Source organism: Castor canadensis, chromosome 3, assembly GCF_047511655.1.
Source record: "Castor canadensis chromosome 3, mCasCan1.hap1v2, whole genome shotgun sequence".
Taxonomy (NCBI): Eukaryota; Metazoa; Chordata; class Mammalia; order Rodentia; family Castoridae; genus Castor; species Castor canadensis.
The window spans coordinates 36,981,012-36,998,456 of NC_133388.1; the positions used below are offsets into that span (position 1 = coordinate 36,981,012).

The following is a 17,445-nucleotide window of genomic DNA, read 5'->3' on the forward strand; positions in this document are numbered from 1 at the left end:
AAACCGAATTCAGCAACACATCAAAAAGATTATTCACCATGACCAAGTAGGCTTCATCCCAGGGATGCAGGGGTGGTTCAACATACGAAAATCAATACACGTAATAAACCACATTAACAGAAGCAAAGACAAAAACCACTTGATCATCTCAATAGATGCAGAAAAAGCCTTTGATAAGATCCAACATCATTTCATGATAAAAGCTCTAAGAAAACTAGGAATAGAAGGAAAGTTCCTCAACATTATAAAAGCTATATATGACAAACCTACAGCCAGCATTATACTTAATGGAGAAAAACTAAAACCATTCCCTCTAAAATCAGGAACCAGACAAGGATGCCCACCATCTCCACTCCTATTCAACATAGTACTGGAATTCCTAGCCAGAGCAATTAGGCAAGAAGAAGGAATAAAAGGAATACAAATAGGTAAAGAAACTGTCAAAATATCCCTATTTGCAGATGACATGATCCTATACCTTAAAGACCAAAAAAACTCTACTCAGAAGCTTCTAGACATCATCAATAGCTATAGCAAGGTAGCAGGATATAAAATCAACATAGAAAAATCATTAGCATTTCTATACACTAACAATGAGCAAACGGAAAAAGAATGTATGAAAACAATTCCATTTACAATAGCCTCAAACAAAATCAAATACCTAGGTGTAAACCTAACAAAAGATGTGAAAGACCTCTACAAGGAAAACTATACACTTCTGAAGAAAGAGATTGAGGAAGACTATAGAAAGTGGAGAGATCTCTCATGCTCATGGATTGGTAGAATCAACATAGTAAAAATGTCGATACTCCCAAAAGTAATCTACATGTTTAATGCAATTCCCATCAAAATTCCAATAACATTCATTAAAGAGATTGAAAAATCTACTGTTAAATTTATATGGAAACACAAGAGACCACGAATAGCCAAGGCAATACTCAGTCAAAAGAACAATACCTGACTTCAAACTACATTACAAAGCAATAACAATAAAAACAGCATGGTACTGGCACAAAAACAGACATGAAGACCTGTGGAACAGAATAGAGGACCCAGATATGAAGCCACACAACTACAACCAACTTATCTTTGACAAAGGAGCTAAAAATATACGATGGAGAAATAGCAGCCTCTTCAACAAAAACTGCTGGGAAAACTGGTTAGCAGTCTGCAAAAAACTGAAACTAGATCCATGTATATCACCCTATACCAAGATTAACTCAAAATGGATCAAGGATCTTAATATCAGACCCCAAACTCTTAAGTTGATACAGGAAAGAGTAGGAAATACTCTGGAGTTAGTAGGTATAGGTAAGAACTTTCTCAATGAAACCCCAGCAGCACAGCAACTAAGAGATAGCATAGATAAATGGGACCTCATAAAGCTAAAAAGCTTCTGTTCATCAAAAGAAATGGTCTCTAAAATGAAGAGAACACCCACAGAGTCGGAGAAAATATTTGCCAGCTACACATCAGACAAAGGACTGATAACCAGAATATATAGGGAACTTAAAAAACTAAATTCTCCCAAAACTAATGAACCAATAAAGAAATGGGCAAGTGAACTAAACAGAACTTTCTCAAAAGAAGAAATTCAAATGGCTAAAAAACACATGAAAAAATGCTCACCATCTCTAGCAATAAAGGAAATGCAAATTAAAACCACGCTAAGATTCCACCTCACCCCTGTTAGAATAGCCATCATCAGCAACACCACCAACAACAGGTGTTGGTGAGGATGCGGGGAAAAAGGAACCCTCTTACACTGTTGGTGGGAATGTAGACTAGTACAACCACTCTGGAAATAAATTTGGAGGCTACTTAAAAAGCTAGACATTGATCTACCATTTGATCCAGTAATACCACTCTTGGGGATATACCCAAAAGACTGTTACTCCAGAGGCACCTGCACATCCATGTTTATTGCGGCACTATTCACAATAGCCAAGTTATGGAAACAGCCAAGATGCCCCACCACTGATGAATGGATTAAGAAAATGTGGTATCTATACACAATGGAATTCTATGCAGCCATGAAGAAGAATGAAATGTTATCATTCGCTTGTAAATGGATGGAATTGGAGAACATCATTCTGAGTGCGGTTAGCCTGGCCCAAAAGACCAAAAATCATATGTTCTCCCTCATATGTGGACATTAGATCAAGGGTAAACACAACAAGGGGATTGGACTATGAGCACATGATAAAAGCGAGAGCACACAAGGGAGGGGTGAGGATAGGTAAGACACCAAAAAAATTAGCTAGCATTTGTTGCCCTCAACGCAGAGAAACTAAAGCAAATACCTTAAAAGCAACTGAGGCCAACAGGAAAAGGGGAACAGGTACTAGAGAAAAGGTTAGTTCAAGAAGAATTAACCTAGAAGGTAACACCCACGCACAGGAAATCAATGTGAGTCAATGCCCTGTATAGCTATCCTTATCTCAACCAGCAAAACCCCTTGTTCCTTCCTATTATTGCTTATACTCTCTCTACAACAAAATTAGAAATAAGGGCAAAATAGTTTCTGCTGGGTATTGGGGGGGGGGGGAGGGAGGGGGCGGAGTGGGTGGTAAGGGAGGGGGTGGGGGCAGGGGGTTGAAATGAACCAAGCCTTGTATGCACATATGAATAATAAAAGAAAAAGGAAAAAAAAAAAGGCATGCTTAAAGACATGTCATGTCCTCCTAAAAGCCTTCAGCACTCTCAACCCACCCTGTACCAGTGACCACTGTGTTTGTTTGTTGTTCAACTGGTCCTTCTATTTCTTCTCTGTAAAGGTAGCAGGCATATGGATCTTTTCTGCATTTTCCTTTGTTCTTACACAAACCAGTAAATACTAGATGCTCACTTACATTTTTGCTGTTTGTTGCCATTTACAATATCTCCCTAATAGTTCACAGATACCTGATTTTTTTCCTTATTCTTTTATAGCTACATAGTACCCCATGATGTTAACTAATCTCCATGACTGGACATTAAATAGTTTCTGATATTTTACAATGATAAATAATGTAGCACTGAATAATCTTGCTTGTGTGAATTTTCATACTGGAGCTGTTATTATCAAGGTAAATTAATTCGGGGGGGGGGAGAGGGAGGGAGTGGGGTTGGTGGTAAGGGAGGGGGTGGGGCCAGGGGGGAGAAATGACCCAAGCATTATATGCACATATGAATAATAAAAAAATAAAAAAATAAAAAGGTAAATTACTAGAAGTGATTTTGGGGTCAAGTTCCTCCCCACGGTATTATTTTACAGTCCCAACTGCAATACAAGGGAGTGCCTGTTTTACCGTAGCTTTTCTGAGTGAGTACACTGTCCAACTTTTAAGTTGTTGCCTATCTGACAATTGGGAAATGGTATCTCAGTGCAATTTTAATGGGTATTCCTTGTGTTTTAAGTCTTGACGAATTCTAGTTGTCCTTGAAAGAAGCTTATCTTTCCTAGGAAAGAATGGGTTTAAGTACATTTGTAAGAAAATGCCTTGTGAACCAGGATTTTCTATACTAGTACCCACCAAAACAAAGACCCCAAATCAACTGGATATTCAAATTGACATTGATATTCAAATTGAGGTTAAAGACTACCTCACAATTTAATGCTCTTAAGCTAAGCAATAATAGCTATCATACTGACGTCCTAAAAAATAAAATTTGACAGCCAGGCACAGGTGCTCACACCTGTAATCCAGCTACTTGGGAGGCAGAGATTGGGAGGACTGAGGTTCAAGGGAAGCCTGTAGTGAAAAGTTAGTGAGGTTCTAGCTCAGTCAATAAGCAGGGTGTGGTGGCCTGAGTCTGTGATCCCAGGCAATTGGAAAACTGTAGATAGGAGGATAGTGGTCTGAGACCTGACCTGGACAAAAATATCAGATCTTACCTGAAAACTAACCAAAGCAAAAAGGGCTTGGGGTATGGCTCAAGTGGTAAAGTGCCTGTCTAGCAAGCATGAGACCCTGAGTTTAAATTCCAGTGCCACCAAAAGTAAATAAATAAAATAGCAATAAAGAAAACACAACTCTTTTTTTTTTTGGCAGTACTGGGGTTAGAACTCAGGGTTTCACGCTTGCTAGGCAGGTATTCTACCCCTTGAGCCACTCCACCAGCAAAATATAACTCTAACTTGCTTAAGATTTAAATATACTATCTCATTACTTAATGCACTGATAAAGAAGACATGTATTGCTGTATTTATTCTAGTGTGATAACTACATTTCAACATAACTGGTTTCCTCTGTAATCCTATGTACTATGCTTCACACATTTTATTTTTATTTATTTTATTTTTATTTTTTATTTTTTATTATTCATATGTGCATACAATGCTTGGGTCATTTCTCCCCCCTGCCCCCACCCCCTCCCTTACCACCCATCCCTCCCCCTCCCCCCACCCCAACCCCTTGATACCAGGCAGAAACTATTTTGCCCTTATCTCTAATTTTGTTGAAGAGAGAGTATAAGCCATAATAGGAAGGCACAAGGGTTTTTGCTAGTTGAGATAAGGATAGCCATACAGGGAGTTGACTCACATTAATTTCCTGTACATGTGTGTTACCTTCTAGGTTAATTCTTCTTGATCTAACCTTTTCTCTAGTTCCTGGTCCCCTTCTCCTATTGGCCTCAGTTGCTTTTAAGGTATCTGCTTTAGTTTCTCTGCATTGAGGGCAACAAATGCTAGCTAATTTTTTAGGTGTCTTACCTATCCTCATATCTCCCTTGTGCGTCACACATTTTAAAACAATATTCCAATAACATGTCCACAGGCTTTAGTTTGCCTAAGGACTCCCAGATATAAAATAGGTTAAGGACCTCTGCCCAAGACTCTCAACCAAATGTGACAGCTTTAATACCAGCAGAACAATAAACCAACAAACATTTCCTTGAGTTGTGCCACAACTCACTAGGCTCCCCCAAGTGAACAGAATGTTTCCCATCACCTGAGGAAGACAATAGTTTTAAATAAAGCCAATGATACAGACTGAATTATTCAATTGTAAATTTCCAAACTGCAAATTTACCGCATAGCCCAGAAGGCCTTGGGGTGGAGCCACTCACCTTCAGTAGAATGCACATGGGAGCTGCCAATCTGATCCACCAGCAGCATGAAAACGAAGCCTAGTACAAGAGACACGCCAATGTAGGCATGCAGCTGCATGTGATCATGGCTGTGCTCATGTTCATGGACCACTGATATTTCTGCTTTGTCTGATGCAATCACATTCTGTGTTTCACTGGCTTGGTGGTGTTTTCCTAGAGCAAAAAAAACCACAAGGTTTTTCCTCTAAAAACATTTTATGCAGAAGCTTTCATTCTCTTGTATTTTAAGCTCTACTTACTTTACTGTACAGACATCCAATCTCTATATTGTAATCCAGCCAATCATAAACTCCTTCAACTTAAAATTCATGATGAAAAAATTCCCAAGTGTCTTCTGCTTTTGGCATGCAGACCTTCTGACTGCCTATCATTCTCAAAACCTGGGAAGTGGAAGGAAATCACCATGCAAGAATGCAGTCATATTCCCAAAGGGACACGATCCCCAAATCTCCCTTTTTGTCTGAGAAAAATCATGCCAATCTCCTGAGTCTACATCATTCTATTCTGATGAAAACAGACAAATGAATAGTAATGATGAAAATAACTATAATCAAATTCACCTAGTTTTACAACTTGGTTAATACGAAAATTGCAAATAAATAACAAATTGAATATAAAACTTTTAGTTTCAAAAACATCAGTGGGTAATCACTAGCAAGAAATGCAAAGGACAGCGCAGGTTTAAGAGGCATATCCTTTACACTAAATTCAGTCCTTGAAATATTAAATGTGTTGGGAACCTTAATTATAATAATTGACACCTGGCCAACTGATACTCCTAATTTATATTCACATATTTGATACCTTAAACACAAATGCTTCAAGGCCCAAGTCCTTACCTTTGCAATAATTCATGAATTAGAAGCTAAAATACTAGGCATTTTCTATTTCTAACTAAATTAAGCAGATTAATAACCTTTAGATTAAAAAAACTACACAAGTCTGCTATAGTATGTTAGACCCTATCTTACATTTAAAGGTCATTTCTGAGGAACACAAAGCAAATATCATCTGAAGATAATAAAAAGCCTGTATGTTTCCTACTTCCTGAAAGACTTTTTGTTTTCATAACTTTTTTTTTTAAACTTTTCTTAATGTGGTTAAAATATAAAACAAAACTTATCACAGTAACCATTCTTAAGTATGTAGCTCAGTAGCATTAAGCACATTCACATTGCTCTCTAATCACCACCACCTTCGATCTCTAGAACTTTTTCATTTTCCCTAAGGAATTGTTAAATCACATTTTGTTTCCAACAAGTGATTTCACTAACTTGTTTTTAAACTAAACGTCTAAATCTTTCTTTAAAAAAACAAACTTTACTGAGGTGTAATTTACATACAATAAAACACAATGAATTTCTGCAAATGTAAAAACTCCCTTTTACTACCACCACAGTGAAGATAACAGAACATTTAAATTATCTCCAAAAGTTCTATTGTGTTCCTCTGAAGTCAATATCATTCTTGGCTGCAGGGAAGCACTGATCTGCTTTTGTCCCCAGAGAGTTTCCCCTGTTGTAGGATTTCATATAAATGGAACCATGCATACACATGTATGTTATTTCTAATTCTGACCTATTATAAATAAAGCTGCTATGAACTTTCAGGCACAAGTTTTCCTGTGGACACACTTTCTTTTCTCTTGGGTAAGTACCTCAGAACAGAACTCATGATCTCTGTGTGTATATGCTTAACTTTATAAAAAACTGTCAACCTGTTTTCCAAAGTGGTTGTATCATTTAACAAACCTAACAGTAATGTATGAGAGTTCTAGTTGCTCCTACCATTATCAAGAGTTGACACTGTCAAGCTTTTAAATTTTAACCATTTTACATACATGATCATGACATCGGCATCCAATTGTGATGTCTTCTATTTCTTTTTCTGGCCTTAGTGCATGTTGGAACCTGGCCAGGATCTCAACAGAAGTGGTTGAGAAGACACAACCTTACTTTGGTTCCAATATTATCTACAGGTATTTCAAATACGCCTTTTCTCAGACTTAGAAAGTTTTTTCTTTCCTAGTTTGCTAAGACTTTTTTTTTTTTAATATTTGGAAGTTTAATTTTGTCAAATGCTTTCCTTGCACCTGGTAAGAATAATCAAATGGTTTCTTTACTTGATTTAATTTAGTAAATTAAATTGTCTTTCACATAGTAATCCACCATTTTTTGGGATAAATCCCACATTCTTGGGATAAATTCTATCTGGGTCAAGTATATTATTCATTTTATATATTGCTGAACTCAATTTGGTAATATTTGGTAAAGGACTGTTGTATCTACATTTGTAAGAGACACCTTTGTGTTGACCTTGTTTTTGGTAATGTCTCTAAGTTATACTGACATCTTAAAATGAGATGGATTACACTTTCAACAGATAAAAAGAAAAACCTCCTCTGGCCAACAAATTTCCATTTCATTAATTCAAACAAGGTCTATGAATATCAGCTAATGAAACCTTAATGTTTAGTTGTTCTTGAAATTTCTGAAATGAGACTTATAACAATGCTTTTAAAAATTTTAAGACTATGACTCAGTAGGAAGTTTTGTATCACGGTTCAGTATACATAAATAAATGAAAATTAAAATCAAAAGATTCTCAAAATAATACTTAATCTTACAGTGCTGACTATGCACCATTAATTTTATCTCTTCCTCTAAGTCTCTGTCCCTCTCTGGGTTTCTTTTTAAATGCCAGTTGTAAGTTCAGCTTCTAAGCTGAGTATTTTCTAGAGACAAGACAATTTTGGGTATGTGTCCATTTTAATATTCAGAACTTTGATTTAATTCTTTTTATTTATGGATGTTAAGAAGCTACTCATGTTGCTGGTGGAGCAGCTCAAGTGGCAGAGTGCCTGCCTAGCAAGCATGAGGCCCTGAGTCCAAATCCCAGTACCACTAAAAACAAACAAAAGAAGCCACTCATGTGAGATAAATCCCAGAATTCTCACGACTTACAATGTGAATACTATTTAGAAAGATGACATTGGAGAGGATTTGAATGACACCTTCATAAGGTGTCATAAGGATAAGGCCAACTCAGCCTCTATCTACATTTTATGAGTGAATGGACCCTAGGGCCTTCTGTGCTACTTCTCCTGGACAATACCCTGTCCCTCAAGACTCAGCTCACCAGCCCTCTCTCCTTGAGATTCTCTGGGTCCTGCTGTCCTCATTGTAGATGTGTCTCCTTCATAGGTCTTATATCTCACCATACTGGAATTCGGAGATTAGCAAACTTCAGTACACAGGCTGATGCCTGTATTTGTAAATCACATTGTATTGGAACAGAGACAGCTCATTTGTTCATGAACTATCTATGGCTGCTCTCATGCTACAATGGCAGGGTTGAGTATCTGCAACCAAAGCCATATGGCCCACAAAGCCTAATATTTACTATCTGATATTCCAAAGAGAGAAAGAGTGTAAGAGCACAGGGGATCATCAAAGAGGTGACAGGATAGTTTCAAAGCATGAAGAAATAGAAAAGTGACAGTGAAAAGTAGTAAATAGTCTGTAGCTCCAACCCCAGCTCCCCAGGGAAACCAGAGCCACAACCACAAACTAAGCCAGGCAGCCCTGGTGACAGACTGGCAGACCTAGCCAAAGGATAAGCCCACACTTCCTGCAAACCTTAACCCAACCAAGGATCTGGTGTGACAGTGACTTCTCTTATATGGTAAGCTAGCATTAGACACTCCTAGAGTTGGACACTTGCTTCCTCTAAGGGTACAAACTAGGAGGCCTGTAGACTAAGTGGGAATTGATCCCACAGTCCTGGTCCTAACAGTCATGCTACACAAAGAAGGGAGCTTCTGAAGTGAAAGTACCCCTGAAGCAGACAACCTTTGTTTGGCAGGCCCCACACTTGGCCCACATACAGGACCAATGCGTACTAGAAACCCCAGGATGCTCCAGCTGTAGTTTTCTCCTCTCTGAGTGGTGATGAGGAAGGAGCCTTGTGCCCTGAACATGTGAGTAAATGCTTGGCGGCTAAGCGATGCCCCCAGTCCAATCATGAGAAACTGCACCTGGAACTTGCCTCTCCCTAATCACACATGAACACTGAGAATGCTTCAAATGAAAGACTACAGGTGATAAAAACCTCCCATTAACAACTTGCCTAAAGAAATCCCAAAATAAAAACAAAGGAAATATGAAAAACCAAGGCAACGTGACTCCTCCAAAATTCAACAATTCCACAATAATGAACTGATAGTGAAGTGGATGAAATCTCAGAGTAAGACTTCAAAAGAATAATTATAAGAATAATCAATAAATTTAAAGAGGACACAACAAACAACTGAATGAATTCAAAGAGAAAACAAGCAGATGAATGAAAATAATGTAAGCTATGAAAGAATTCAATAAAGATACAGAAATTCTGGAAAAAACCAAATTGAAATTCTAGAAATGAAAAGCTCAATATATCAAATGAAAAAAAAAAAACTGAGTTGAAAACCTAGCCAAGAAACTGGATCAAGACAAAGACAGAGTATCAAGGTAGATGCATTAGAACACATGGACAATAATAATGAAAAAAGAAAACAAAAGCACAAATAGAAGACCTCTGGGACACTATTAAAAGACTAAACTTACAGAAGAAGAGGTGCAAGCTAAAGGAATAAAAAACATATTCAATAAAATAATAGCAGAAAATTTCCCAAATCTTGTGAAAGAGATGGTCATCCAGTTTATAGGAGACTTTGAGAACATTAGACAGACATCAGGAGAGAACCTCTCCACATCATATTTTAATTAAAACATTAAGTACACAGAATAAGAAAACATTGAAAGTTACAAGAGAGAAGCACCATGATACATATAAAGGCAAACTTGTCAAAATAACAGATTTCTCAACAGAAACTCTAGAAGCAAAGAGGTCATGGAATGATGTATTTTAAGCCCTGAAAGAATATAACTGCCAACCTAGCAAAGCTATCCTTTATAAAAACTGAAGGAAAATTAAAACCTTCCATGATAAACAAAAACTAAAGGATTTCAAGACTACCAAGCCAGCACTGTAGGAGATAGTTCAAGGAATCCTGCATACAGAAGAGGAAGAGAAACACAATAGTGAAAATGTGGGAAAGAATAAATCTCACTAGATAAGCAAATGAGCATTAGGAAAGAATCAAACATTATACAAACAACAGAATGACAGCAATTACTACATACCATTCAACAAGAGCTCTCTGAATGTTAATTCTCTAATCAAAAGACCCAGGCTACCAGTTCAAATTAAAAAACAAGATCCAATGGTTTGCTGTCTACAAGAACACATCTCATTAGCAAAGACAAACAAAAGCTTAAACTGAAAAGGGTGGAAAAGATACTCCAAACAAGTGGAGCCAAAAGCAAGCAGGAATAGCTATACCCATATCTGACAAAACAGACTTCAAACCAAAACCAGTCGGAAGAGACAGAGAAGGTCACTTCATAATGGTAAAGGGAACAATAAGTCACGAGGATACAATAATTGTTAATATATACGTACCAAATGTTGGCATACTTAATTTCACAAAACAAACACTACTGGACATAAAAGCACAATATGAGCCCCAACATAATAATGGTGACTTCAGCCAAGCATGGTGGTACACACCTGAATCCCAGCTTTTCAGGAGGTAGAGATCAGAAGGACTGTGGTTCGAGGCCAGCTAAATGTCAAGCCTAATTATAACAACTTCCAGAAGACAGTTAACATTATTTCACTTTATGAGGTATAAATATATCAGCTTTGGAAATTTTGATGGGTATAAGATCCTTCCGTATCTTTGCTTTCTTTATCTAAACAATCTTCAAATTCTAACTTTGGTAATGTCTTCAGAATCTAGTGTACAAATCATAAGAACACTGTCTTATTCTATAGTTATCACCTGCATTTTATAACAAAAACCATTTTATGGCTTGAAATTGATGATATTCATTAAAATACACTGCATACTCTGGAAGAAAGAGGAAGAGTTCCAACTGTTAGGTCCCTGGCATCCTTGGGGCGGGCAGAGAATTCTGAGGCTAACACCAAAACTAGACCCCCTGATTTATGACCGCTTCCAAAACTCTCCTGCTTGTTTCCCTGCTTACAAAACTGCAGGACCTTCCCATTTCTCAACTAGCTATGCCTGTGGACCCATTCCATCTGGTGATAACAGATAAACTGAGGCCAGCAGCCTGGCTGTTCTCTGGGAGGTACACCCTCTCTCCCTCACAGTGTGGCCCCTCCTATAAAGCCCCCTACCCATTCCAGCCAAGCTACTGCACTCTGAACCCACCAGGGGCAGTCCAGCAGTCTGTGATTTCAATAAATCTTACTTTTCTGCATGTGATGTGTGGTCTTTGTTCAGCAGTTCCTTACACCAACATTTTTTGTGCAATCACTGCTTAAGTATGCAATTTCCTGAAGTTACAATTTTGAAGTGATTAACCCTTATTTTGATAGGAAATTCTGGCAAGAAAAACAACAACATATAATAAATATGGCTTAAAATAAGTAAATTATTGTTTGAGGCATTCAATAAAAGATCTGAGTGTTTATCACTAAGAGGAATTTAACTTTACATAAAAACATGAAATACTGGGTTATACAGAACAATAGGCGTCCTTGGTTTGATTTGTCAGAATTCACATACAAAGAAAACTTCAATGAGTGATAATCACATGGCAATTATCAAAGAACCTAAACAGATTAGTAATGGGACATAAATATCCAATATTAATACAACCATTTTTCATTCCACTTTAGGATATGGAATTCAGCCTAGCAAAAACAGATCTCAACAAAATCAGCTATTTACTTCAAATACATTAAGTTTTGAGTATGTTAATCATCTACACAAGAACTTTTAGGCTATTGTATCTGCTTTACTCAGGACAGTGGTTGGTAATTCATTAACTGTGTTGTGTTCTAGGTCACCCTCCCTGTTGCAAAGTACACAAAGCAACAGTGTTATCAATGGATACTGTATACCAGGCACATACAGCTCATGCCACTACCACAGTCATCAGCAAATCACTACAGGCTCCATTCTTCAGATTAACGTGTGCTTCTCTGTATTTCTCCAAAGGACAAATCAAACCTTCAGGTAATCTGGCTTTTTCTTTCTTATCCTTCCCTTTCCTTCTCTTCCCTTCCCCTTCCCCTCCCTCTCCCTGTCTTTCTTCCTCCCCTCCCCTTCCTTCTCTTCCTTCCTTTCTTTTTTAGGTGGCCCCAGTTTTGATTTTTACATTTTTGGTCACTGCTGACTGCTTTTAGTTTGTCTTCTATTCCTAATTTACCACCTTTATGGGCCTCTACAAAGACAAGCAGTTCTTTACACTTGATATGAATTTCCTGTAGTATATCATCTCTCGCTTCATGGTGATGTACTCTGTTTCTAAAGTAAATGAGAAAACATGATAAGTCAAATATATAAAGCTGACACATTATAAAGGGATGTTAAGAAATATGTGACCACAATATTATCCTGTTTCTTATGGGGAAAGGCTCTTATTAATAAATTAGAAAAGTCAGATTTCTTTAGCAGACAAACACTTCTTTGTTCATTTCAAATCCTTCTGCTGTTTATCGTGAAGATAAACATTAAGAATGCAGGCTCTCAGCCAGGCAGCAAGGCTCAAGCAGTAAGAGCATCGTCTAGCAAGTGTGAGGCCCTAAGGAAAAGAAAAAAAGTGTAGGCTCTGAAGTAAGACTCCTATGTTCAAATCCTCCTCCTGACACTGGCTAACAATACTGGATAAATTATTCAATCCCCTTGGTGGCTCACTTTCTTCATCTACAAAACAGCATCTACTTTAGAGGGCTGTTGTAACAATTAAATTAAATAATATATGTGAAGAGCTTAACATAATGCTTGGTATGTGGTAATAGTCACTGAAGTTTAGGAACAAAGATGTAAATAAAATGGAATTAATTTGAAAGATTCATTTTTAAATAAAGTATGTTAAATATTTGGTCTGACTCTCTGGCGATATAATATTTCATACCAAAACAATGTCGGGAGGAGAGGAGAGGAGGAGGCTGAGAAAACAGCAGAGACAAGACAATTCTGCAGAAAATAAGAGGCAGAAGAGACAGTATCAGTCTATGGTCATTCTCATTTCAGAGTCCTTACAGTGAAGTACAACAGGAATCTTAAAGAACTTTTTCTTTCGCTTGTTTTTGGTGGTTGGGTTTGAACTCAGGGCTTCGAACCTGCAAAGCAGGGGCTTTTATCAGTTGAGCTCCACTCCATTTTACTATAGTTATTTTGGAGATGGGGGTCTCACAGACCATTCGCCTGGCTGGCCTTGAACCACTATCCTCCCCATCTCAGCCTCCCAAGTAGTTAGGATTACAGGCGTAAGCCACTGGCACCCAGCAAAAGAGCTCTATTTTTATTAATGAATGGTAGGGCACAAGTTAATCAATTATTATAGATTTAACCTGCCTCTCTTTTATTCCTTTTATTTCTAGACTTACTGAGGTATGTTAACAAAAGGTATATATTTAGGGACTACAACTTGATATATGAATATTGTGATACATTCAGTACATTTAAGCTAATTCACATCTATCATGTCACAGTTACCTCCATCTTTCTCTATGCTTTCTTTGTTCTTTGTACTCAGGATCTACTCTCTTAAAAATCTCAAGTACATAATATAACAGTGTTAACTACACACTATTGTAAGGTAGATCTCCAGAACCTATTTGTCTTGTGTAAGTGAAACTTCTACATGCCCAACCAATGTCTCCTCATCGCCTCCCTGCCAGCCTTGGCCAGCCAATGTACCGTTTCTGTGAGACTGACCATTTTAGATTCCACATGTAAGTTGGATCATGTAGTTTTTGTCTTCCTGTCTGGTTCATCTCACTTAGCATACTATCCTACAGGTTTGTCCGTACTGTCACAAAGGCAGAAATTCCTTTTTAAAAAAACAAAAAACAAAAAAAACCACTCCATTGCATGTATATGTGCCACAATTTCCCCATCAGTCATCCACTTACAGACTACTGTGAATATGCTGAAATAAACATGAATACAGATATCATTTTGGAACAGTGATTTCATTTCCTTTGGCTATATACTCACAAGTGGATTGCTGGGTCATATTGTAGTTCTATTCCTAATTTTCTGAGGAACCTCTATACTGTTTTCCATGATGGCTGTTTTATATTCCCGACAGCAGCATACAATGGATCCCTTTCCCCTGGTCTTGCCAACACTTGTTATCTTTTGTCTTTTTGATGACTGCCATTCCAATCTATGTGAGATGATCTCACTGGTTTTGATCTCCATTTCCCTGATAATGAGCTACACTAAACAATGTTCATGTACCATTGTAAGCCATGTGTAAGGCTTCTTTTGAGAAATCTCCTTTGTCCATTTTAGAAATTGGATTATTTTTCTTGCTACTGAAATTGAATTTTAATATTTTCAACATTAAACGTTTTTAGATACATGATTTACAAATATGTTCTCCTACTCCATGACTGTCCCTTTACTCTGCTGTTTGCTTTGCTGTACAGAGCTTTACTGTTTGATGCAATCCTATTCATTTATTTGTGCTTTCGTTGCCTGTGATTTTTGTGCCATACCTGCCCCCCCAAAAAAAAATCAATGCTCAGACCAATGTCAAGAATCTCTTCCCCTAGATTTCTTCTAGAAGTTTTATAGTTGTAGGTCTTATATTTATGGGTCTTATGTTTCATCCATTTTCAGGTTGATGTTTTTAATATGATGTGAGATAAAGGTTCAATTTTATTCTTCTGCATGTGGATATCCAGTCTTCCTATTATTTATTACTTTTCTTGTGGCACTGCAGTTTGAACTCAGGGCCTCACACTTGCTAGGCAGGCCCTCTTACTGCCTGAGCTACTCCACGAGCCCAATATCATTTATTGAAAAGATGATCTTTTCCACATTGCACATTCTTGGTACCTTTGTCAGAAATCAACTGACTGAAAATGCAGATTATTTCTGGGCTCTCTATTCTGTTGCACTGATCTACATGTTTGTTTTTTAAGACAGTACCATGCTATCTATTTTGATGACAAGAGCTTTGTAGTACCTTTTGACATCAGGTAGTGTGATATGTCCAGTTCTGCTCTTCTTCAAGACTGCTTTGGTTTCAGTGTCTTTTCTGGTTCCATATAAATTTCAGGATTGTTTCTCATATTTTCAAGAAAAATGCCATAGGAATTTTGATAGGGACTGCATTGACTCTGTAGATCACTTTGCATACCATCAATGTTTTAGCAATATTAATTCTTCTAAATCAAACGCAGGACATCTTACTTGTGTCTTCTTTAGTTTCTTTCACGAGTGTTTTCTAGTTTCTGGTGTAAGATCTTTTATCTCCTCTAGTTAAATTTATTCTTATCTTTTGATATTCCTATAAATGGGACTGGTTATGCAATTTCTTTTTCAGATAGTTCACTATCGGTATAGAGAAAGACAACAGTTTTTGCCTGAGGATCTTGTGCCCTGCAACTTTGCCACGTTCTTTGGCAGTTCCAACAGTGCTGTGGTGAAGTGTTTGCAGCATTCTCAGTATTAGAGCCTCTCATCTGCAGACGAGATACCTTACCTCTTCCTTTCTGACCTGGATGCCTTTCATCTTTTTTTCTTGCCCAATTGCCATGGCCAGGGCCTTCCTTTAGTTGTAGAGCAGAATGACAGAGAAAGAAACAGATCATTGTACCTTGCCAAAGAATTATATATGTGGCATTCTTAGAGATAAAATAAAAATTAATCGATTATCTATACTGAACTATTCTTGATAGTAACAGGGTCTGACAATTATCCAGATGTAATACATTGATGTTTTAGTCTTTGACCCAATAATCAGTCTTCCTAAACATACCAATTTAAAAAAAAACCCAGGCTTGGCATGATGGCATACACCTGTGATCCCATCTACTTTGGAGGTGGAGATCAGGAGGATCTCAGTTCAAAAGTCAGCCCTGGCAAAAAGTTTGTGAAACCCATCCATCTTTACCAACTAGCTGAGCGTGGCAGTCCACACCTATAATTCCACTCTGGAAGGCAGAGGACTGCAATCTAAGACCAGGCCCGGCAAAAACATGAGACCTTATCTGAAAAATAACTAAAGCAAAAAAGGGATGGGACCATGGCTGAAGCAGTAGAGCATCTGCCTAGCCAGAGTGAGGCTCTAAGTTCAAATATCAGTGCTGCCCCTTCTCAATCCAAATAATTATGATGGTTTGAAATTTTAATTCCATGGGGGCTACAGGTGTGGCTCAAGTGGCAGAGCAAGCACAAAGCTCTGAGTTCAAATCCAAGTATCTCCATTTTTTTTTTTTAATTCTATAGCCAGGCACCAGTGGCTTAGGCCTGTTATCCTAGGTGAGGATTGTGATCTGAGGCCAGACCAGCCAAATAGTTTCTAAGACCACCCCCCAATCTCCAAAATAAGCAGAGCAAAATGGACTGGAGGTGTGGCTGAAGTGGTAAAGCGCCTGCTTTGTAAGTGTGAAGCCCTGAGTTCAAACCTCAGTCCCACCACAAAAAAAAAAATTCCACAGTAAAGTACTGCAATGCTCAATAAACCTGAGGTTCTTAAAGTCTCTTTCCATAGAAAGTTTTCTCACATGAAAACTGATAATCATCTAATTCCAGTGATTTTAGAGCTATAACGATAGAAGAGTATGGGAAAGGTTCCTTTTTACACTAATTAGTATTTAATAATGATCATTAAAGGCTCAGAATGTTTAGTTAACATGGTTTACTGAGCTCTGAAAAAATATGTTAATTATCATAATTACATAGTCCACAGAAGAAAGAAACCACAGGCAAACAAACTCCTTTGAAGTATAGCAAAAAGTTGGCTAAAGTTCACTGGTGTATTAATATTTTACTTTAAAAAGAAAAAAAGAATGACAGAGGGCTGTGATGTAGCTCAAAAGGAGAGCACTGGCCTAGCATGTGGGAGGTCCTGGTTTCAATCCCCAGCACCAGAAAAGACTAAAAAAAAAGAATGGCAGAGCCACCTGGTGCAGGCCACTGATTACAGTAACAAAACACAACCTAATGAATACTACAAAAAGTAAACATTGGCAAGAGTAAGGGCAGCAAAAATCCAAATCCAGATCCAAGCATTAGCATATACATATATATATATGTATATATGTATATATACATATATATATATGCCATATATCTACAGATAGATATACGTACCTATATCTAATACACACACACACCCCCTTCTTTCTGGCCAGAGGACCAGGAAAAGGGCCTGGGAGTCAGAGAGTGAAAGGACTATTGGGAAGAAAAGAGCTGAGGGCTCCTCTAACCCTGTGCATAATGGCACAAGTACCAGCCTCATTCCCGTATATGCA

The 17,445-nt window shown here is 37.7% G+C and overlaps 1 protein-coding gene across 2 annotated transcripts in view; it reads right to left on the bottom strand.

Moving 5' to 3' along the window:
• Positions 1-17,445, bottom strand: part of Slc39a9 (solute carrier family 39 member 9) — a 56,603-nt gene that overhangs the window by 14,813 nt on the left and 24,345 nt on the right. Inside the window, exon 3 of one of the 2 annotated variants that reach the window (XM_020163162.2) lies at positions 5,053-5,247. The exons of the other annotated variant lie outside the window; for it this stretch is intronic. Within the exon in view, the coding sequence (XP_020018751.1) occupies positions 5,053-5,247 (195 nt within the window). The remainder of the gene's footprint in view (positions 1-5,052; positions 5,248-17,445) is intronic. 2 annotated transcript variants of the gene reach the window in all.